General features: G+C 32.1%; 1 protein-coding gene across 2 annotated transcripts in view; it reads right to left on the bottom strand.

Moving 5' to 3' along the window:
* Window positions 1-2433: 2433 nt before the first annotated feature.
* The window catches only part of EMC2 (ER membrane protein complex subunit 2), a 40569-nt gene continuing 17470 nt past the window's right edge, over window positions 2434-25532 (bottom strand). The window contains exons 6-11 of one of the 2 annotated variants that reach the window (XM_011369459.2): window positions 18074-18159; window positions 17867-17926; window positions 13111-13192; window positions 12100-12210; window positions 10972-11076; window positions 2434-2847 (exon numbers count right to left, since the gene is read on the bottom strand). In XM_011369459.2, the coding sequence (XP_011367761.1) occupies window positions 2761-2847; window positions 10972-11076; window positions 12100-12210; window positions 13111-13192; window positions 17867-17926; window positions 18074-18159 (531 nt within the window). In that variant the 3' untranslated portion in view covers window positions 2434-2760. Of the gene's footprint in view, window positions 2848-6874; window positions 7102-10971; window positions 11077-12099; window positions 12211-13110; window positions 13193-17866; window positions 17927-18073; window positions 18160-25532 lie in introns of those variants that run through there. The other variant, XM_023536140.1, reaches the window with a different exon arrangement.

The raw sequence follows: 25532 nt of genomic DNA, 5'->3' as shown, positions 1-25532 counted from the left end.
CTAACAGGAATCCCTGACATCCTGGTCCTATTCCCTGCTTTGTCAAAGAGCTTAAGTTCTCTGAAACTTGATTCTTCATGTTAAAATTAGGTACAACTAAATCAGCTCTACAGTCTCTTCTAAAATCCCATAGTTCTATAAAATGAAGTAAAATGAAATTATTAGAATAATTAGGTTGTGGCATTAGGGGAAAAAAGGTCTTTGAAATATTTGCCAGTAAAAATTGTATGCTTCCAGCATACTAAAACATCGGTCTTTCATTTCTATTTTTTCTACATCCTCCTCTGCTCCTGAGTCAACATTATCTTTACAATTAAACTTGTTTTAAAATGCCTTTTTCTTACTTCTGTTTGCTTAAATACTGGGTGTTGACTTACAACAAGATATTACTTCTTTTGTTATATATAATTATCTACTTAATTTTTAAGTGATGACATTCTGAAATAGCATTCCTATAGGATTTTGCATGGTAAAAAAATGTTGAATGATAGATATGTCAGAAACATACATGACTAAAGTAACAGAAATCAAGAGTTTATTTTTCTCATGTAGTAAGTACAGAGGTTTGCAATTGCTCATGTTGGCTGAGGTGTTCAACACTGCCAAAGGGACCCAGGCTCCCCCCTCATCTTTCTAAGGAAACTTCTTTGAAATGTGCTTTTCAGTCTCATATTTGCTGTTTCATAGGTTGTAAAGTAGGTGTTGTATTTCTAGGCATGTTGCTGGCATTCGTGGCCAGAGGGAGGAGAAAGAAGACGTTTCACCTCACGAAGTTTTAACTTTTTAATTTGAAAGAAAGACCGTTCCCAATATTCTTCTAACCTTAAATAGATCATTTGCCCACATTTTAGATATCTGTGCTCTCTCATATGGTGGCCATGAGTCACATTCAGCTATTTAAATTTAAAGAAAGTTAAATTAAAAATTCAATTTCTCACTTGCATTGCACATTTGAAGAGCTCGATAGCCACACTAAAGGCTACCATACTAAATAGCAAAAATACAGAATATTTCCTTCACTGCAAAAAGTTCTGCTTGGAATAACAGAGTTAGAAGGAATGAAACCATTTGTTTTAAATCAACCGTGATGCAGCCCCTAGGGTTGAGGTAAGGTCCCAATCTCTTTGAGGAACAGGGATCTCTTCTCCTATCTGAACAATATAGGATACTGCTTATAAGGAAGAAGTGGGGGTAATTTGGTTGGGCAGCCAACTGTCTGCCACAATGGGATTGTCAGTACATTTAATATGCAATAATTTAAAAATTCTTGGCAAGAAGGTATCAAAATTAGCAAAAACAAAGTGAAACTAAAGCTGATAGTTATAAGAGGCACTAAATTACTTATTATACAAATTTAATTGCTAAAGAAAACACTTTAGTGACTGATGGGAGGAAGTTAGAAGAATCATAGTAGAATAGTATTTGGGCACTATTTTCTTTGTAGCAAACAAATTTGAAATGGCTGATTACGTTGAAAATGCACTTACTAAATTCATAGGCGAAAAGAGTACACCTTGTGATAACAAAGACTAGCTGAGAAGAATTATCTTCATAGGGCAAGAGTTATTTCAATATCTGCTCATTATGCACAGCAGAACAAATGAAAAGGACCATGATATGAAAGAATAAGATTAGATCTCCATGATCTCCATTTGCCTAAATCCAGCAATGACAAGTGTACAGGAGTTTCTAAATAACATTGGTATAAATAAGATTATGCATATAATATATATATATATCTAATTTATGTGTATAAATTACAAACCAATACTTAAATATTTGCCCTGAATGAACAACTGCCTATTTAAAAAATTTATTTATGTCTAAATAAGGTGTTTAACTTCAAAGTTCTTTCTACTCTATTGAAACATGCAAAATACTGTTGAAGGTAGCATAATGGTTGTTTGGTATGCAAAGAAAAAGAGAAATTCTAATTATTACTAAAAAGGTAATGAGATATGAGAATTGTAAAAATTTTTCTTCTAAAGTAAAAATAACTCAGCACTGGAACTCCTTTAATTCCTATTCTCTATAATCTGCAAATACCCTTTTATGTAATTTACGATTAAAGGATCAATAAATATAAATTTCATAAAGGTTAAATTTGAGCATTATATGAACCTTAAAGCATTTTATAGGTTAAAAAAATCTCAATTATGTCCTATGGCAGAACAAATATTTTTACAAAGAGATAATGCTGCATTCTGGAGAATGACATTTCAGCATGATTTACCAGAGTAACATTATAGTACATAAAACAACAGCCTACTAAAATACAGAGCAAAATCCAATCTGACACTATAAAGTCAAAATAATTTACCAGCATTTGCTTCTGTCAGCTATTTTTGCTACGTATTTATCACAAATAAAAAGGAGTTAACTAGAAATTGAGTTCTAAAACAACATATTCACTAATTAAGTATGACAAAAATCTTCATGTGCAAGTTTAATAAATCATTATGGTTTATTTAATGAAGTTATTTCTACATCAGATTATGGTTTAAAAGCAGTTATATATGTGTGATATGAAGAGAATGATGTACAATCAATAAGACTCTTCATAAATCTTGCTTCCATAGACTTTCCCCATCTTGCTGCTTAGGAGTAAAAGGCCTTTTCGGTTTATATAAACACATTCTTTATGACTGCCGTAACAGAAAATTAGTACATAAACAGCAGTGGGCATTTAGTAAATAAGTCACAGGCCAATAAGTTCAAATGTACAGTTGTGAAGTATAATGTGAAAGAGTTTTTGAAACCTTAAGACTGGGTAATCTGCAGTGTTTCCAACATGTCTTCAACTGCCTTAAGAGAGTATTTGGTTTCCTTCTTACTTCGACCTGCAAACTAATTTAAAAAATGCAATTAGGCTCAATTTCAGTGGCAGTTTCAAAATCAAAATCTTACCTTCACATTGCTAATGAGAGTTAACATTATTTTATCACCAGCATGAAATCAAATATGTTATCTTCAATAAAAACAAAATTTGGGTTTTAAGGACATTAGTTTCATCTTCAGTTGAAGTGTATAAAAATTTTACTGCATAACTGGTCAATTTAAATGTTTAAACAGTTTGATACCTATAAAAACATAGATTTGATATTTAAATCTGTCCTTTTTGGACCAGAAAACTTTTATGAAATAAAAAGCATAATTTACAAATGAAATTTAAGTTTATATTTACGTAGGAGTGGGGACCATTTCCTACTTGTCTAGCCTCAACAAATTTTTACAATTTCAAACAAAGGTGAAATACAAAGTACTTTTTATTAAGCATTTTAAAGTGCAAGGTATCTAAAATTATTTAAAATTGGTCATAATTTTTTTAAAAAACTTCCAGATTTGTTAGTTGCCTAGATAATATTATGTTTCTGCAGCAAAGACCTGTCAAATAAAACACTATGTTACATGTTACAAAATATGCATTTCTAGTTTAAGCTGTTATTTAATATATAAAACCAAATTGGGATTGGATTTTACAATGAAAAAAAAAATATTAAATACTATCTTTTTATATTTAAAAGCATATTCACGGCATACTAAATTCAATAAAGTACATATAATCAGTGAGGAAAACACTGTTGAATATCCTATGCTGATTTCAAAATGAGTTTTCTAACTAAACTGACAATACCCATCATCTATCAGTTAAACACTATAGACTTACTAGATAAGTATTCCTTATGGGGGTAGGTTTATAATATCTATATTACCTGTTTTCTCCCTGATCAAAGTATTGATTAACATTTACTACTAACATATAGTGTTTTCAAGTGACATTTTCATGTGACTGATCTTTCCTTCAAATACCAATGCTGTGTTAAGTACTTAGTGCTTGATTTATGATGTGTTCCTTCTCTTTTGTAATTAACTTAATTTGGCAAACTTCTCATGACCTGTTGAGAAAGATTAAGTGATCAAGTACAGGTAACATCATAGAAGCAATAGGTTTCAGGAATGGTAACCTGCCTCTGACCTTTCTGGCTACAGTTTAACATTATGATTTCCCTACTTCCTAAACCATCAGCTCTGTGATTCAATCTTGATTTGATAGAGTAAATAAAGGGGATTTCTAGAGGCAAAGCCAGGAAAAGGGAAAAGCTAAAGCTTCTCATAAGAATCAAGATAACTTTATCTTGCATAAGACATTGCTAATTTAAGGAATTTAAATGTTAAATACACAAGTCAGAATTACAAAATATGGTAAAAGCAACACCACATTTAAAACTTTGCCTTTTCATAATTTCCTTTGGTGAGTAAAGGATGTGGGATGTGCTTATTACTCTTATTATCCAGTTGAGAAACTCACTTTCACAAGGACTTACCCAGAACAGAAAGCCTTTTCTTTTACCACTGCCTATCCAAAGTAAACAGGAATGGTCCTAATCAGATACTTAAAGGTCTAATTCTAAGAAAAAGCTTTGATGGGTTGGAGGAGGGGATACAAAATAGGATACCACATAGTAACATTTACATAGCAAAACAAAAATAAAAAATTTCTGCAGAGCTGAAGTCATAACAAGTATTTGAAAATACAGCATTTTTTTTTTTTTGGTTTGTATTTAAACACAGTAAAAAACAGTAAATATGAATTTGTGATTTATTTTAATTAGCTAATTTTAAAAAATCACTTAAGACTGTGTATCAATATTACTGACAATCAGTGCTATTTGGAATAAACCAAACTAACTTATTTGTGTCAGAACAAATAAAAAGAAAGTTGGAAATATAAATCTATCACTTTGAATTGTGTCTGACATGCAATTATTTTGTCTATTCCAGAATTATATGGCAATTTAACTGATTAAGCCGGAATCCTATTTTTCCCTCAAATCATGATTTAATTTTCTATTTCCCAAAAGGATAGTAACAGAATCACCTCTGCAATCATAAATAACATGGATCACTAGCACAGATGAATTTAACAGTGTACCAAAGAAGCATTTATCTGGAAAATTATTGCGTGTAGGTTCACATTAAAGTTTTCATGAGCATTAATCAAACTTGCCTGCTTCTACTGAACATGCTAAACCAATTACCTAATTGAAGAGCAAGTAGTAGCCATATTCTGTTTCATTATTAAATAGAAACAAAAAAAGCAGTTCTTAATACCTCATTTTCTCTAACTTATAAGTACCTAGAAAAATATTGTAATAAGGAGTATTTATTATATTCTTTATATCTGTTTATATGCCTCAACAAGAGTCATGAAGTTCTCAATTAGAACCCAGATTTTTCTAAATTACTAAAATGTCAATCTCTGAAAGTTATATTTCACATTAATCACAAATTCTGCATTTTTGTTTTCATATAGTTAGATTCTGCTTAAGTAAATTCTTCTTTCTTAATTCCCTGTTGGATCTTAAAGAAAACTTACCAGAAAGAACACAAATAATTAAAACTCGATTATCAAATTCAAAAGTCAACGAGTTATCCATTTTAATAACTGGGGTAAGTTGGACTAAAATTTACCTTTATATAGTTTGTGGGAAATAATGTGAGTGTACAAAGTAATAGGATAAATAAAATAGAACAGTTGATAGATGAATCTCAGAAACATTACACTGAGTGAAAGAAGCCAGGCACGAATGAGTATATAACCTATGTATGATCTCATTTACAGAAAGTTCTAGTACCGGCAAAACTAATAGATAGTGATAAAAATCAAATTGGTGCTTGTCTACAGTAGGGGGTGGGGATGACTGCAAAGCAGCAGAACGAAACTTTCTAGAGTAATAAAAATGCTGTATACTTTAAATGGGGTGGTAGTGAGAGGGGAATATACAATTGCCAAAACTTAACTGTACATTTAAAATGTGTGCACGCTATTACATGTAAATTATACCTCAATAACACAGATGAAAAGAAAAAGGCAAAACAGAAGCAGAAGGATGGGACTATGGAGTTATACAATAGTATAAAACATTGCCAAATTACCACATATTTCCCTTCTTATTCAAAGGTAATGTACTGCATCTCAATTCTAGGTTGACTATGTGATTTGCTTTACTCACTGGAATATTAGCAACATGTGACATATCCAGAGGTTTGAAAAAGCCCTTACAAATTGGAGTTTGCTTGCTTGCTACTCTTGGAACCCTGAGACCACCATGTTAGTAAGTCCAAGGTAGCCTGCCAAATGAGACACACAAGGCCTAGCATTCCCAGCTGACAGAGAGCCAACTTTCAGACATTTAAGTGAGGCCATCAACCATAGCATAGGACAGAAATATAAATAAGCTCAGTGGAGACCAGCAGAGTTACTAAACTAAGCCCAAGCCAAACAGCCTACCTACAGAATCTAAGGAAATAAGCCGATATTTTAAACCATTAAGTTAGCAAAGGGTAAAAGACACAATATTTATGGAATATGATTCACAGAAAGAGAACCCAGAACCTCTGCACAGAATATGAAGCTTCAAAAGCAACAAGAGATTTATTTAAAACCTGTTATTTGTGTCTAGAGGCAGAAATAAGTTTTGCATGATGGGTGATTCCTAGTTGAGGAGTACTGGATGCTGCCAAACAGAGACCTGACATGACCAAAGAAGAGTTGTGTTATCTTCCTGGACTGGTGTCCAAGACGACAGAAACTGACAAAAATTCTGTAGTATCCTGTCCTATAGAATCAAGAAAAGGCAAATCACGTCTTCAATAAAGATCTAAAGATCTTCAGATTTTCAATAAAGACGTGATTTGCCTTTTCTTGATTCTATAGGACAGGATACTACAGACTATGTGAATTCTGAAGACTATAGAATTCACAGGGCAAAACACAAAGACTGAAGAGCACAAATGATGTTCGCAGTGCTCTTTCCAAAAAAAATGAAACTTTATTAAATAAGTCTATGAAAAGAAAATGGATCTATTAAGATACAATGAAAAACTGTTTTAATGAGAATGGCAGGGAGGGCAAATATTACTAAAGAACAGTTTGGATCTTTGAACAAGGGCTTAAATTACTGAAATGGTGGAGTCATGTCTAGTGGCAAAGTGCATCTCATAAGGCAGGGAAAGGCATATTTCCTTGGTCTTGTATTACTGAAGAGATGCGGGGTAGGGGGGAACCTCTGAATTTAGTTACTACTGACAGCTTTAGATCTGAAATGAAAAAGAAACAAGTGAGGGAAGGATATCAGCTGTTCATATGAAAAAAATAATTGATAAGAAAGTTGGAAACTATAACTACAGCTTCAGATACATTTAAACCCAACACCTCTTTATAGAGGCAGTATACTGTGGCCATTAAGAGCACCAATTTTGGAGTCCAACTGCCTAGTTCTGAAAACAGCTTTGTCGTTAACCAGCTATGTCACCTTGAGAAATAATGTAATCTTTCAATGCTTTAATTTCTTCATTTGTAAAACAGCAAAAGTAACTAGCTTATAATAAATTTTCCATAAATGTTTGCTATTATAACTGTTGTTATAATTGCAATGAACATAGCAGGCATAATAAACTGAACTTAGAACATGTGATTAGTAAACACAATGTAATATGCATCACTGTGATTTGGTAAAAATTTTGTATTAACTCCTTTATTCCTTAGAAAACTTTTATTATGTCCATCTTGCAGATGAAAAACTAGGCCCAGAGATGGTAATAAATATCCGAGCCAAACTTTGAAGCCATACAACATGGATCTAACATCTGTGTTCTTCTCTTAACTACTACATGGTACTAGCTTCCATGGAATGGGACTCATGATAGAATATGGTGGTAGAAACATTCTGGATAGCTACATGGGGGTGGGGGGGGAGGGGAGGGGGTGACTCCTATCTCATATCATGCATAAAAAATCAGTTCCAAACAGATTCTGCATCTAAATGTGAAAAGCAGAAGTTAAAAAGGAGACTCTAAAGATATACAAGATTATCTTGATGAAAAAAAAGTATCTTTATGACCACAAATAGCAAATGATTTCTTAAACAGAACACAAAATGTACAAACTGTAAATGAAATGAATGATTAGGTTCAACATATTTAACTTTAGAACTTCTAATCATCAAAATCATTTGAAAGTAAAATTAAGAAGATGAAGAGATTTCCTACACATATTCCAAACACAGGGTTCATAATCAGGAAACTAAAAAACAAAATAAAAAGTTTTTAAACCAATGAAAAAGACTGCAAGAAAGAGGTTATCTAAATGGCCAATAAACATATGAAAAACTATTGAAATACACTAGTAATCAGGGACATGCAAAATGAAACCATGAGATACCACTACACAGACAACACAATGGCTGTAACTACAAAAACTGACAGGACCAAGTGTTAGTGAAGGTGTGGAACTGAGAACTCTCTAACACTGCTAATGGTACTGAAAACTACTAATATGAAAAACAACCTTTATCTACTAAAGTTAAATATACATAAGCCCTATGATCTAGCATTTCCACTCAAAGGCATACTATTAGAAGTATACGTATATGCACACCAAAAGTCATGTACAGTAATATTCAGTGTAGTATTATTCATAATAGCCCTAAACAGCAAATAATCTAAATGCCTATCAACTAAATAGAATGTATGTCCACACAATAGACTTCAGTACAATGAAAATGAATGAACTACAGGACAGATAAAGCTCATAAATATAATAGTGAAATTAGCCAGACAGAAATGAAAACATACTATGTAATTTCACTAAGTTCAAAAAAAGCCAAAATCACAGGATTATATATCAGTACTTCTGAGTAGGATAGAAGTAGAAACTAAAAGGACTTATCATGAGGGCTTTAGAGTGCTGTAATGTTTCTACTTATTGATCTGGATACAGTACGATTCATTAAATTGTACAGTTATGACTTGGGTTTCTTTTTACTATATACTCATCCCATGTCAAAAAACACACTCTGAGCAGCTAGTTGCTTCTCAAAAATGTCTTAAAAACAAGAATGTAGTTTGCATTTCATTAGTTTTATATTATACAAGTCTTATCTTTAAAACTGTCTCTCTCTCTCTCAGCCTACTGTGTGTGAAAGAAACACCATCATAGATCTGAGCTATCTCAAACTGCACTTGAAGAAGCACAGTCTAGCTAGTTAATACTTTGATTTACATGTCAACAGAACAATCTCTACTATATACAGGAAAAATACAAAGTTACTTTAAATGATGTGATTATGGAGTCAATAAATTTTTTGACTCTCCCCAACATTCTCAGGAGTACAAAAACAAAGAAACAAACGGCACCAAAACCAAAATAACAGAAAATGAGACCAAAAGACATCTTCAAAACAACTACACTGTAGGCAATTCTCCAAATCTTTAGAATGCGGTTGTATCGACAACAGCAGTAGGACCCACAAAATACCAATAGCTGTGTGATAGGAGCAATACGAAGTGAAAAAGAGGACAACTATTACTCTACAAGCCCCAGAAAGGAAAAAAGTATAAACTGATGAATCTGTAAAAGGCTCGCAAAACCAGGAGTCTCAAAGGCTCCAAATTAAAGATAAGTGCAAAAAACTTCATGTAAATGTAACATTAAACAAGTCTAATAGTCTGAGACCTCAAACTTGCTGAAATATCCGGCTAAAACTCTCTTCAGAATGAAAAAAATAAACATCTCATTGAAAGAAAACTACCGGAAAGTGAAACCAAATTGACCAGGACAGAAACACTGCGGGAAAGAGGCAAGGTGGGTTCAGGTTGGTTCAGATAAGAAGGGGAGAACAGTGACGAAGTGATGCCCGGAGGCAGCAAATTCCAGAAGAAAAGGCAAAACAAAAGAAAACAAAATGCAACTTTTAAAGCTGAGCACAGCACCTCAAAATTCAAGACCTAAACTCGCAACACTGTTTCTGAGAAAGACTGGATACACAGAGAAGTCATATTTGAGTTCTTAACAAAGAAGAGGAAGCTATAGAGAAGCCAGTTGGAAAAGTTATCCTATCTTCCGACTCCCCCTATTCCATGGAAACTTCTTCCTAATAGGCCAGGAAAACTATCTCACTGAAACATGAAGAACAAGAAAAAGAATATGAATTTCCCTATAATTATTATAGAGGAAAAATAAATGACAAAGGATCTGAAAGAAAATGAATGATATAGGAGGTGGGAAAGGAGAGCTAATGAGCTTATAACTAGAGACCTAGGAAAAAAATCAAACTAACAAAAAAACATTTAAAACTATAATTTTAAAAGTAAATTTCTCAAAAGAGAACTGAATCTGCATATTAAAGGGTCTACTGTATATTTGGAAAAACTGACCCAAGAAATATCAACAACACATACTTTAGTAAAACTACTGAATTTTAAATATAAATTATTTTGGACAACTTATTAGGGAAAGAAAATCAGGATGGCATCAAACTTCTTGACAATATTTTATCCTAAAAAACAATGAAACAATATGTTTGAGACTTAATTATATAAGCCAAAGTTTGTATAAAAAGCCTATCATCTTTCAAATATAAGGACTATAGACAGGTAAGTTATAAACATACAAGACGTAAGGTTTTCCATGAGTTGCTCCTCAAGAATCTATCACCTCAGGACGAGCTTCAGAAAATCAGATAAGATCTGACTTGTAAGCAGGGTACATAAGCTTTGTTATATACTCTGGTTGGTTTACTTTTAGGCTTTTCTTCCTCTTATTACTTGAGAAATCTCTGATTAATAGCACACTCATATATCTGATCTGCTTCTGAAATGCATCTTGCAATTTGTTTATCCTTTACTGGATTTTCGGAATTACTTTTTATTTGCCAAATACAGAAATACTGAGACTTCTAGATGGCAAGGGTAATTATGGGATCATAACAGTAACAGCCTCCTTTTGGGAAATAAAAGGGATCCTACAAGGTAATTCTACATACACAGTTTTTTAGAACATATTTGATAAAGACTCAAAGGCATAAAAGTCCAATGACAGACATCTGGCTTTGTAGTTGGTAAAAACAAAAACAATTAAAAAAATACATTAACTGACCTTTGTCATAATATAAAATTATCAATACTAACCTGATAAGCTCTGTTTATTTGACTAGCTGCCCAACTAGCATATTTCATGTTGTCCTTTTTTGTTTTTGCACTTGCTTTTGGATTAGAAGCAATATGACTTGCCGACTAAAAACAAAAAAGAAACATTAAAAACAAAATGTCTTTTTTCAAGCAAGATAATCAAAAACATGTAAGAGTCACAGTTACAATGGGATAGACAATAACAAAGAATTTTTAATACTTGTACCAAAACTATTTTTAAAATAAAGTTGAATGAAATTGTTTAAAAATGAAAATCCATTTTAAAATACAGAATAATGTGAAGTAATAGGAAGAGAAAGGCTATCTTAGATAATATCTAAAATCATTTTATTAGCTCTTAAAAGTAAAATTCCATTTATTGCCTGAAAATTATTTCATTTGTTTTTTCTTGCCTCCATCTCTGCAATTAATTCTTTTACATGGAGCCTCAGTAAGACATTCATCTAAAAGTCCATGAAAAGACTAGGATAAATTAAAATTTCAAAGAACTGGCCTATTAAAGTTTATTTCTTCCATGATTCTGATTATAGAGAGGATCTCATTTTATTTATATGTAAAAGCTCAACAAATTCTTCCTATACCAAAGCCATTATTAACTGACTTTACTAAGCTTGTCATTTGGCACACATAAACAATAGAAATATTTAATTACATGTTTCACACAATTTTCAAACTGTCTATGCCATAAAAATATTTTAATTTGACATTAGAGATTTTATTTCTAATGTCTTTTGTTGGCATAGTTTAAAAATATCTCATACAATTATTGTTTAGGGTAAGAAGTACAATAATGTTGGGCATAAACCAAAGAATATCAAAATAATCAAGGAACAGATAATATGGTTTGTTATCTGTTACTATTAAATTTTATGAGGGAAGATTTCATTTCTGATACAATAAAAAATACTTTACAACAAAATGTCAAACAGCTAGAATGTTCTTACATTCAAAATCAAAACTACCTTACAATATATTACTCACAATTAACTAAAGGGAAAAAATTCATATGCTTACAAAAAAAAAAGAGGGAAGTGACTAGATAGGATAGTTAATGGATTTTAAATGACAAATTTCGTAAAATAACATTAAACAGGCACCTCAGCTCACCATGTAAAGTCCAAACAAAGCTCTCATGTTTCTGTTGTTCAGTTTCAATGCCTGTGCAAAATACTTTCTTGAAAGTTCAAGATTTTCAAGTCCACCTTGGGTATATTTAACCTGTTAAAAATTGCAGAGTGCTGAAACTTGTTTATTTTACTACTTTGAAATATAGCATGTTTCATCATATCATAGGCATTAGTAACTGAAACAGATATTCTGTAAACAAAGATGTTTAAAAAATTCACCTTAAAGTTGTTAAAGCTAATCTTTAAAGCATAATCTCCTCAAAAAAACTATTCTATTAACAGTCTTTAATAATAAAGTCCAACTAACCTTATAGCATTCAATTATATTGCTATCTTTAATAGTAAGAAAATAAGATAGTAAGAAAATACTTCCTACTTCCCAAAATAATGACTTTAACATAAATTTCCTAGACTACAGATTTAAAAATAAAAATCAAGACAAAACAAATAAAAGCTCAGACACAAACAATAGTTTAGTAGTTACCAGAGGGAAAGGGGGGCGGCAGGGAGGGAGATAGGGTAAGGGGGTCAAATATATGTTGATGAAGGAAATTTGACTTTGGGTGGTAAACACACAATGCAATACAAAGATGATATATTATTATAGAATTATATACTTGAAACCTATAAAATTTTATTAACCAATGACACTCCAATAAATTAAGCAAAATTTTTAAAAAATCATAATCACTGTATATGTCATAAAAGCTATTAAGTGGTGACAACTGTGACACAATTCTTAATTAGAAAAGAAAATAGTGTACAAAAAAATCACAAAGAATTTCAGTTTTAAATAGTGCTTTTAACTGAGAAGTATTTCCATTACAGTATTAAAAATTTAAAAGTTTTACTCTCACAAGTCAATTTTCATCAGATGTTTTAAATATTTATATACTTGCCTAACATTAAACACATAATCTTAGTTCCATAATAATACCCAATACCGACAAAAATAAAATCACATACAATTCTTGTTTTTGAAAACACTTACTTCAGCATACTGCTGACAGTATAAGTGGCTGTGTGGATTAGTCATCATAAGCTCCTCTAAACAAAAGGCTGCTTTAGCGTAGCTGAAAATTATCAAGAGAAGAAATTAATTTTAAGAGTCAAAAATTTTATCTTAGCTATGCCTTAAAATAATTTTAAAACAATTTTAGTGATATTAGACATTTTACTCCCTAAATAATTTAAATAATTTTATTAATAAAGTACTTATTACCCTGAATTCATGAATATAAATAACATTAAATTTTTAATGAAATGAATAAACAGAGGCTTAAATCCTAAAGCAACCTATGAACAATCAATAAACATTACATTTTTATAACTGGGTCACTACTAAGACATCCAAACATTAAGAACACAGACTTCAAGACCTTGGATTAGGTTACATATAAAATAACTTCTAGAAGTCCGCAATCATTTGAGAAAATATTCAAAGAGCTAAAGTTGTAAGGAGGAAATCAACATTTTATTAAATATTCTCAACTAAAAATTATCTGCAGACTTATATTTACCAACATATTCTATTACAAAGACTATTCATTACTTAAGCTTACTGTCAAATACAAAATTATAATGAAGTTATAAATTTCTAAACCCATGAAAACTAGTCAAGTTCGTGGCTTTGTTATGCACTCTACTATTATTTAATCATGTGGGAGAAACAAAAATCTTGCTGAAAATCTAAGGAGAGAACTGCTGCAAGGGTTCTGGAAAAATGGTTTTACACATGTAACTTTAATTCCCTTCGATGTATTTTATATGTTTAAAGCCATGTGAATATCCTCCCTATTTACAGTAAATCCTAAAGAGCACACGTGTTCTAAGATTTATTCCCAGTGAGGAGGTGCTAAGAATACCCAACAGAAAAAGGCTACGTACAGTTATTTTTGGTACTTGTCACAAATATACAATGTCTAATACACTTTATTTTCAAATTATACATGTTGCAGTTTCACACATGTGATTAATAAGAGCTAATTTCTGTTACATGCTTATTACGTGTTATGTCTCTGTGTTACACGTATTAACTTGTTTAATCCAACCCAAACTCTAGGAAGCAGGAAACTACTATTAGCATTCTATAGTTGAGAACACTGAGGCAGAGATTAAACTGAAGCCCAGGCTGTGCCACTCCAGGCAGTCTACACTCTTAACCACTCACTACGAGTACTGCCTGTAAGTACTACATTCCATAATGAAAAACATTGGTGGTGATGGTAGTAATGAAGATGTTAATGACAACATGAAAATAGGTACAGCGATCAAATCCAAAAGGCCTGAGGAACCAAAAACATCCTGCTGATCACCCAAAACTCACAGCATATAGATTTATGAAGGATGTTCTATATAGACTCTTATCAAAGGTCATGCAGCTTTTTAGTCCTTTTCATTTTTATATTTAAAATCTAGTACTGGTTCTTGACACATGATAGATATATAATAAATGACTGAGCAAATGAATAAACAAATGACTAAACTCTTTAGAACGAAAGTATTATATTTATTTATCTATCTGACATTTATTCATCATTCCATAAGAGAAGAGGAAAGTGGTCTCTCCCTTAAACATCTAACTTCATCAGAAAGACAGTTCCTTTCTAAATGTGTTCCTTTTTCTAGGATGATGCCAAAAATTCAAATTAATGCTAGGAATAAATGTTCTTAGAAATTTAAATAGGTTAAGCACAGCTATGGCTCTAGTTCTTATGCAGCATAAAGTAAGATAAAATGGGTGGATAGGAGTTTCTACTGAAAAATGAATGCCAAGATATTTTTCTTAAAAATGATATAGCATCGCATACAAGGATAAGGATCCCTTCCCCCGACTTTACAAAGTATAAAATCAAACTAATTTTGCAAATAGAGTAAATAAATATCTCACTCAATATGGTCAACTGGTATGACTAAATATATACTAGAATTTATAAATGAGAAGCAAACTTAAATGAAAGTTAAAGATATTAAAAAAGTATATGGCCCCTTTTTTCTCCAGAAAAACACTAAATACACTTATATGACACCCTACTGTGGAAATTTGGAGTAAAAAATGCTAAATCTAGACTAGCAAAACTATTACCTATGACCTCTTACATATAAAGTAGCTTGTAACTATTCATATGCAGAAAAGAATGACAAAATGTTAAATATATCTAGCAAATCCTAAATTGCTACATTTTTGCCATTGTGTCCACAAAACAATACTAAACTGACATCCCACAATAAGTTACCACTTCTACCAAAAAAGTCCTACCTACTACAATGACTGGCCCACATAAGTCAAATGAATTAAGTGAACAGATTTTGAGTTTCATGTTGTTTCAAAGCATCTGAAGATATTTATTTCCACCCACCCTAAATCTTAATATTCCTAAGTGTTCAACTGGAAAAACTAAATGGTCATTTTGTGAATGACTAGCTTTAAGATCAAAAACAGTTTTGTGATATAAGATAAAGAAGGCTAAATACAATTATCATTTCCTCTGAAAATAAATTTTTCAAGTGCTTTTCTGTTTTTGTATTTCATTTCTTGGAATTTTTCAGTTATTTCTCTTAAGTATACATTCAACCCTATCTCAACAAACTCTTTAGAGATTCAAAATAAAACAAAACTGAATGTGGTCATTACAAGGTAAAGCAAATAATAAATTTAACGATAGGTTAAAATAAAGTGTAATCTATTTGAGAACTAAATATAGAAATATTATAAACACATGTAAAAAGAATAAAATTGAGAAGAAAATAAAAAAAACAAAGGTGATATATTTATATAGTTCTTAGAGGATAAAAAAGATGAAAGCAATAAAAATTGATATATCTGACCATCTAAAAATATAAAGTTTCTTTAGTTAAAAATCAATATAAAAAAGACATATAACAAGGATATATTTCTGAAAGGACAAAGGTTCTCATCATTTATATACAAAGCTCTTACAATTTTTTTTAATAATTGTAACCAATTTTCACTCATCGAAATTTGCAAAGATTAAAAAGAATGATAACATCCAGTATTGTTAAAGGGATACTCTAATAATTGCTGATGTAAGAGTAAACTGATATTACCTTTCTAGTGAACAATCAGGAACAATTTATCAAAACCACAGAAAATGTGCATGCCATTTAATCAAGTAATTCTAAAAATTTAGCTAAAGGAAATAAAATAATCAGTACAGCATTACAGTTAAAATGAAAAAAGAATCTTCATATCCCCCTAGGAAATGAGTTAATACTAGTGAACATTAATAAGATGAACAATATAAAACCATTGATATCACTTTGTGGAATGTTTAGTGTGATAAGAATTTTTGATAAAATATAATTAAGTGAAAAGCATTAAGCTATGAAAGATAATTCTATTTTACGTTTGTTTCAAGAGGTATTGAAAAGAATCAAATATAAACTGAAGTTAACTTACAATGATGCAATTATACGTGATTTTTGTCTTTGTCTTTATGGGGTTTTCCAAATTTTCTGTATTAGGTATCTCTTTAATTAAAATAGAACATTGCCTTGATGATTTGAAATGTTTTTAAATGCTTTTAATTACAAGATCTTCAAAAAGCACAAAAACTTAAATGACTGTATTCTGTTTTAGGGACAAAATAAAACTAATGTTACTTTTTTTACTATGCTCTGAAAATTCAGTTTCATGTTATTCAAATTATATACTGTATACTTTATAAATATTAACTTAAAAACTATGAAAAATGAAATTCTTGCCGTCTAAACCAAATATGCCACCACTTTCACATATATAAGAGAATCCTGAGTATGTTTACATATGTGAACATATAAGCATATATACATCTATACTGAACATGATTTGGCAAATAATTTTATAAGGGAAAACAAAGACAATCTGATAGCCATAGTATAGTAGAAAACTTAAGAATGCTTCCCAGAATACAGTACACCTTCATTAAATTATGTGGATAACTATCTTAATTCTTCATTTCACATTACACATATAACCCTCGGCAAATGCAAGAGACAAATGTCTTCATTCTATTTCCTGTGTCAGCTATTTGTAGCACGAGAATGAGAGTAACATATGCCTAGTGAGAACATGTACATGAGAATCTGATTCTATTCTCTCAAAAAGAAGGAAAGAAACCATGTGATGTACTTCGGATTTAGAAGAACTAAGGGGAAAAAAAGAAAAAAAAACTCCTGCCTCTAGATGGAGGTTGGCATTAATGCTGTGATATTAGAAAACCTGCACTAAGACTGGGCTAATCCTCTCACACTGGGATTTCCTCCTGTCACTGGAGCAATAAAAAAGCTAACAAAAACATTAAATATCCAATAAGCCAGTTCCTACAGCATTCAACATTCTTGATTATTCTTGGTTTTTTACCCAGGCAACAGAATTTTTAAACAGCAGGGAGTTTAATACTCTTTGTATATAAGAACAATTTAAACTCTAAAAATTCACAATTTGATTCACTAAAAACAACCTTAGCTCAGTAAATGCAAGCCTTTCTAATTCCAAACAATGCCACATGTATTTGAAAGAAATATTTCCCAGACAAAAATAATTTAGCAAAACACAAATGACTTAGAGCAATTCACATATTATAATCAAGTGTTGATTTATTTTTCATTTAATTGTTTATTTTGTTCATTTAAAATAGCACGATTCATACCTTCTCACCAATCCTTTGGAAACCGCTATGCCTTCTAAACTTATATAGTAATGAAAGTTGCACTCTTAACAAAATTTGATTTGTGTAACAACTTACTCATGTTCATTGATATAAAGTTCTGCAAGTTCATGCCAGGCCTCTTGGTCTCCAACAAATCTGGTGAGAGGAAAGAGGAAAAAAGTATGTAGATATTCTGTAAATAAACAGCATGTAGGCAAAAAAGGAAAATCAAATGCAAATTCCATTTTAATTAAAAAAGATTTATCAGAATAACAAAACACAATCCTCTTGTAAGACACTCACTGTTCCAGATACTCATTCAGTTCCCGAATGGCTTCTACATTTTTTCCCTGGGCTTTTCGAATGGCAATCTTACGCTTTCTTGCAGCCTGTGGGTTGACATTAATAAAGGATTAGGCCCTCATGATTCCCTGGGTTTTGTAAAGAAGGTAATTTGACTGTGCAAATTATTATCTCAATGCCAGCGAAATTCCATTGTAGAACTACTGCTTAGTGGGAGTTTATAAACACACCCCATGACATCTCATCGGGGAATTCAAACATTCCTCTAACAATCACATATGCTTTACTTTTGATGTACACAATGCATGCATCATTTCGTTCAAATAAATACCCATCCAGATTCTGATAATTACAAACCAGCAGGAAACCCTAATCTTTATCCAGCCTAAAGTCCTTTACTCTGTCTCATTCATAAGATCTGTATCTTAAGAGATAGAGGGATAGTGGATTAGAAAAAAAATCTCACCATAGCCACTTGAATGTAATTATACAAATATGGCTTCTGATAACTCTTTTCACAGTTTAAAAGGAAAATCTACCTATGAGTCTTTCAGACGAATAATACAGGTCCTGAAAAACATTTTATAATAGATGAAACATTTAAAACTTGAAGGTTAAAGTTTTCTTAAATGATAAATATAAAAATCAATGCTATTTATTTATGCATTATCAAATATGTACTGAACAGCTAAGTATTTGATAGGCACTGCGCTAGACAACAAAAATATAAGGAGAAAGACACACCAAATAAAAAAAAAAACTGACGGAGCTCTATAATATTAGCTAGCATACGTTGTGGCACAGTGGAAGAGGTGGAAGGGGAGGAATCAAAGAGGGTTCCAGATGTGATACCTGTACTGAAGTAGAAAGGGCAAGTAAATATTTAGAAAGCAAAAGAGGAAACTGTGTGGAAGACACTCCATAACTGCAGCAACTGTGGAGCAAAGGCACTGAAGACAGCAACACTGTGTGCAATCAAAACTACACAACTGAGGCTGGAGTGAACAGTCAGGGACTGGAGGGCACTACAAGAATTATTAAATTTACATCCCATCCATCTCTGTTTAATTCAATGCAGAAGACTAAACAATGAAACACACGAGGGCCAGACTGTTATTGTTTTATAATATACACGCTCCACAAAATGCAGACAAGGGAAGCAAAATGAATGGGTCCTCTTGAGACTAATGGAGCTACCTGCCATGGGGTGAGAAAGGTGGAGAGTTTTGCTCTGAAGAAGTGGAAGTTAAAAAACCAGAGAGATAAAGAGACTTCCCAAGAAGACAAAGAGCAATATTTATTATAATAGTGATAATAAAAAAATGACCTATATGTTTGAAATGTATATTCTGGAGTATTTGGCTCATTTTGAAGGCCTAACACAATGCCTGCCACACAGAAGGTACTGAAGTATATTTGAAATAATTTTACTATCTAATAAAAGTAAAGTTTAGAAAGTCTCAAAAATCACAAGGAAATTAAAAGTTCTAAACATAACTCAATCCTAAAGCCTTTAGGAAAAATATTAGATTTCAAATAAAAGCCTTATCCCATATCCTTTGGAAAACAGGTGAGGGATAAATTAATATATAATTAAGATACTAATTTCTTTTAGACATATAATATCTAATTTCTCCAATCCAACAAAATTTGAAATATATTTGTTTATCCCTTTCATTTTTCATGATACTATTTCTTCCACAGGCAATATGGTAGACAGCAGAGAGTCCAGATTTTTTCACTTACCAGCTTTCTAATCAAGGACAAAATATTTGATGTCCTTACTTGGTACCACCACCAATTTCCAAGTATCAAGGCAAAGTAACTCACACAATACACTGAATATAATAGTATTAAATGAATGCTATCTTCCTTCTTTCTACCTCTGGTTTGTGCTTAACACTTATGTGTTAAGACTTGCCAAAAGGTATGCCTATGAGATCTTTAAAGAACTGGCACAGGCTTGCTTAGTTTGACTTGATATCTCGCCCCAATCTTTATAGGAGATACACCAGCTGAAATGAGATATTGTATAGATACGGTGAAACTTGTTGAAAATATTGCATTCAAATGCCATAAATCAGACAAAAAGTCAAAGCATAAACATGAAGAGCAACTAATACTTCTATAGTTATAGTAAGAGGCGTGGTATGAACACTGTTAACGGACACCATTATGCATGAGTTTTGTGAAGAAGGGTGTACTAAAAATGCCTGTCTTACTTTAATTCATTTCTCAGTGACTTGACAATAGAACCAACCATTCCTCTACTGTCGAACACACCCAGTATTTTCAGGTCAGCAGCATTCTGCAGAATACAATTGTAAAGTATTGCTATAGTGTTTTAAAGATAACCTTTAAAAATGTATTTTAAAAAACATTTCTTTTATAAATTATGAAAAATAGAGGTTTAAAACTTAAATGCATCAAAAGAGGTAGAAGTATGATCTGAAAGTTGATTCCCATCCTAGATCCTTCTATGAAACTTTTTAAAAGAATCCAAAATATTACAAATAAAATAATTTATTAACTAAGAGTTTTCCACCTAACAAAACTTCAGTGAGGTATAAGATTTTAAATATAAGGCTTTACTAACTAATTTGAGAAACATGCCCCCAAATCTCTAATATAGAAGCAATATTGTGCTTAATCATGTAAAATCTAAGATTTGGGATTTTACCTCCTAATATTCTAAAGTTTAAAACAAACTTTTAAGTGGTAACTATTCAATTATGCAAAGCCAGTCTTCCTAATGAAACTAAATACGACTGCTTAAAAAAAAAAAAAACCTATATGGCAATTACTATCACACATACAATACACTATTAAGTCACATATTAAAGATCAACCCTTTCAGGGTTACAAGAAAAATAATACCACATTCTGACAAAAGAACCAATCTTTATTTATCATGATCATTTTAAATCTAACATTAAGCAAGGATTTCATTTCTGGCCAAGATGAAGTAACAGGGACCAGATTTACTCTCTTGCCTGAAACAAAGAACTGGACTAAATATATAAAACAACCATTTTTAAAGCACAAAGTAACAGGCAACAAAGGAGAGTGATCCCTGAGAGGCAGGAAATAAATGAGGTGAGCCCTATTTTTATAGCCCTGGCAGGCTGCCTTGAGAGTTTCAAGGGTGCTGTGCAGAGAAAACCCTGGCTGAGCCCAGCAGACTCTGGGAGTTCAGGAGGAGCACAGAGTCCAGGAACATCAAAGAGGCTACAGATCATAGGACAGAGTACTGGAGAAGAGAAAAAAAAATTCAAAATAAGGACTCTGGAGGTTCCCTTTGAGTACTCAGCTTGGTACTTGGTCAGTGTATGTGTGTTAGGAAACTACCCAAGGCCAAGCAAAGAACTATCAGAAAGGTTTAGGAGGGAAAGTGCCCAGAGCTCATACAGAGCTGAGAATTGTGCCTCTTCCTACCAGCCACACCGGACAACATCATGATTCCTGGGGTACTGGACAGAATATCCAGAAAGATGTAATGGGGATTAGCTCTGGTGTAAACACTGATCTGGTCCTATCTTACAAAGACCCAAAATTTTGCAAGTAACTTAATTGTATCCCACAAGAAAGTACAATAATATTTATAGGAATACAAAAATGAAAAAGGGCAAAAGAAACTTTTGAGGATGATGGTTTTATTTACTATCTTGACTGTGGTGATTGTTTCTCAGGTATATACAAATGTCAAAACTTATCAAATTGTATACCCTAAGTATGTGCTGTCATTTCTAAGACAATTGTATGTCAAAATAGTATAAAAATAGCATTAATTAGACTAAACATTATGTAGACTTGAGTAATTATATACATTTCCATTTGTATTTCTTTGTTGTACTTTTTTTTCCCCTCATAAAATATGCCAATGATCTGAATCTTCTAAATTTCTAGTTTGGATCAATATTTGCAAAAGTCCATTTAAGTCTTAAAAATGAAAACTGTTCCACATTTTATAAGTGATTTTAAAAATGGAGTTAGAATTTGTGTTGTAAAATATGAAACTTCAAAAAGTATTTACTACCATGAATAAATCTTCATCAAACTCGCTACATGCCCTGTGTAACATTACATACAAGGGGATCATTACATACAAGGGGACCAGCTAGCAAGTTTTCCTGAAAGATATATAGCATCTTAAAAAAAATAGGCTACTTAGGGAGAGCTACTACCTAGAAAAGATTAAAGGATTAAGGTCTACCAGCAAAGCACAATCTAGAACTCCCCCTACTTCAGATTTTGGGACCCAGAAAGAAACAGACCATTGGCCAACAGAGTAAAAGCAGAGTTCCAGGTTCTCCTGTCTCCAGTACTTATGCCCATAACCGTGGGAAATGTAGCATTCTAAAAGCATCTTCGCCCTTGGCAGAGGCAATTACATTTAACTGCAAAATAAAGCTAGAAATACTTGCTATTTCACAATATACAGTCCAAAATTCAAGGCAAAATCTGATCTTTCTGAAATATGAAATTCAATGAAAGACAACTATTACTGTACTTTCCTTCTGAAAGGCATTCATTCAACAAGTATTCACTGAAGGCCTACCCTAGGCTAGGCATTGTTCCATGCAGTAGAAATAGTTTTTTCCAAGGAGCTTTCAAAGGATGAAAAGCCTACCTTTATTTTAAAAGCAAGAAAACAAAAAACTGGTGTTGAAGGAATCTAAAAGATAAAAGCTGACAGTGAGCCTAATCCAGCACTTGATTTTGATAGGCTAGTGACTAAAATTTTCACACATGAGAGTTACTTTTCTAAAGTATCATTCACACCTAAGTTTTGTTTGTGTACTTTTATTATAAAATATACTTTCATCCATTACCCCACCCCTTTCAATTCCACTCGTCCTGAGTTTAGATCACCATAAACTCTGACCTAAGACAGAACAGCCTCCAAATTACTTATTTCATATCTTTTCAACTCCTTCAAATCATCCCCCAGATTACTGATAAAGTTCTCTCTAAAAATATCTGCTGGGATTTATTTCCCTAGTCCAAATCTGACTCATTCTCTATTTTCTAATAAAAATTAAAAATTTAAAGAGTAACACACAGGTTGTTCACAAAAATAAACTTTCGTTTACATCTCCTGTCACTCAATACAGTGAACCAATTCAGAGGCATAAAATACTGTTCCTCAGAGCCCTAGTTTCCTCTGAGCTAAGTCAGTGAGGAAGACGGGGGAGGTTAACCAGGCAGAGCACCAGAACCATGCCCTCTTCAACCAGAACAGATAAAAAATTTCATCTGAAGAAAGTATTAAAGGAAACAGTTCAGAAAAATACAAACGGCTTTTTAAGCATATTAAAGGATATTCAACATCACTCACAATGCAAATTATAAGATATTTTTAACCAATCAGACTGGCAAAAGCTAAAAAAAAAAAAAGCTCATAATATGCCATCATGTTGCAGGATACAGGGAAAGCACTGTCATACACCACAGAAATGAGTATAAACAGCTAAAAAAGCCTCTGTGAAGGTAAATCTGGTGCCAGCTACCAAAATTTAAAATGCATGGAGCCTCCTGACTCAGATATTTCACTTCTAGGAATCTATCCTACCAATGACATCAACTGCAATGCTATTTCTGGGAAGAAACTATCAGAATCCACCTAAAGATTCACCAAAGGAGACTTAAAGAAACTTTTTAACATTAAGACATCTATGCTATGCAATGCAATGCAATGCAATGCTATGCAGCTACTCAAAGCATGGTGTAAAAGATGTGTTGACATGGCATGACCTCTCGAACATATTGTTAGGTAAAGAATGCCACCATTTGCATTTCTAGCAATTCTATCAAAAGGAATACACATACCTGAGTGCACATATTTTAGTGTGTGTACAAGAAAAAAAATCTCTGGAAGAATATACAATTGTTAACAATGTTTGACTAAGTAAAGGAAGACGAGATCAAGAATGGGAGGAAAGACTTATTTCTCACCATACATTCTTTTATATTTTTCATAACTTTTAACATGGGCATAAATTACTTTTTCAAAAAAATATTTTGCAAATTTTAAAAAATACATGGGGAGAAGGTGTCCCATTTCAGCACTCTCCTGAAAAAAAAATTTGAAAACTGTCATACTAATCACTTTATTCTTTCTTCCCTAGGTAGGCCTGTGCTTTAATAATGCTAAGGCTTACTCAAGCCATTCATGAAATATGATCTTTTGCCAAAGCCCACCATCTTTGTCTCAAGCCACACTCATCTTTCAAGGTCTACAAGGCTCAAAAATCACATAGTAAGAAACTAAAGAATCAGGATTTAATAAATTTATTTCCAAGTCCATAATCTGTTCCTTCATTACATCATGCTGCCTCCCTAAAAGCGAAGTCAAGGACAGTATCTCATTCCATTTACGCCCAGCACTGACATACTGGGAACACTCAACAAATGTTTTTTGAAAGACTAATAAATGCATGTGAGAGGCAAGGAGAGCTCCTTAAAGTTTGAATGAGCAACCTCATTTCTATATTGGATATCTAGGAACACAGAAGCACAAGACCAATAAAAAAAAATCACATAATTGCTTTTAGACAATGCAAAGAACTACAGTATAAAAGCTTGAATTGTAACTATAGATGAGGACAAAACTGGACTTTCCCACCTTTGAGATAATTAAAAGTTGCTTTGAAAAAAGAAACTGTGCTGTCTTCTTCATAATTATTTAATCTAAGTAATCTTTCCCTACAAGACTTTATTAGTTCTAGGTCGTGGACAGCTTTGTTAACTCCCTCAGTGTCCACCACAGTGCTTTCTGTGGATACAGTAACAGAGACAGTGTCTTTGTTCTTATTAACACCAACACTTTGGTATCTCATGAAATATACTCAATAAACATTTACAGAAAGACAGAACAGGAGGGACTGAGGAGAGATTAGATAAAGATAATATTTGATGAAAGAATCACATATTTAGCAAAGCTGAATTTAGTCACCTTGTTCTAAATGTTTACCTAACATGGAAGGGATTTAGTTACTCCCACTTCATACACTGGCTATGGGGGTGGGGAGGCCATCTGGATTTTTCTTTTAGCCAGTCTTAAAGCCATAAAACGTAGAAAGTACTACAAAAACTGAACAATATTTAGTTCCATATTATTTTAGATCTTGAAAAAGTAAACTAATTTATTTAAAATATCAACTTAAACTGACACAAAAGTAAAATGCTTGACTCTCAATTCCCAGAAAATAAAGTACAAACTATTGGTTCTTAGCCTAGCATGAGAAAAATATATGAAGATCAAATTTTTCTCAGAAATGTGATTTCACTTTTTCAATATACTGCTGTGTGAAAAATGAATACTTTTTTTAAAAAAGTATTGAAAAACCAATATTTTTGAATACTTTTGAATTAACTGTATAAGAAAATCTTCAAGAAAAGAAAAATGGTGGTTTTTATAAGGTATTATTTTATTAAGACATTAGGATAGTTAAGATTA

Source organism: Pteropus vampyrus, unplaced genomic scaffold, assembly GCF_000151845.1.
Source record: "Pteropus vampyrus isolate Shadow unplaced genomic scaffold, Pvam_2.0 Scaffold149, whole genome shotgun sequence".
In the NCBI taxonomy this organism is placed as follows: Eukaryota; Metazoa; Chordata; class Mammalia; order Chiroptera; family Pteropodidae; genus Pteropus; species Pteropus vampyrus.
This window is presented reverse-complemented; position numbering and strand designations above follow the sequence as displayed.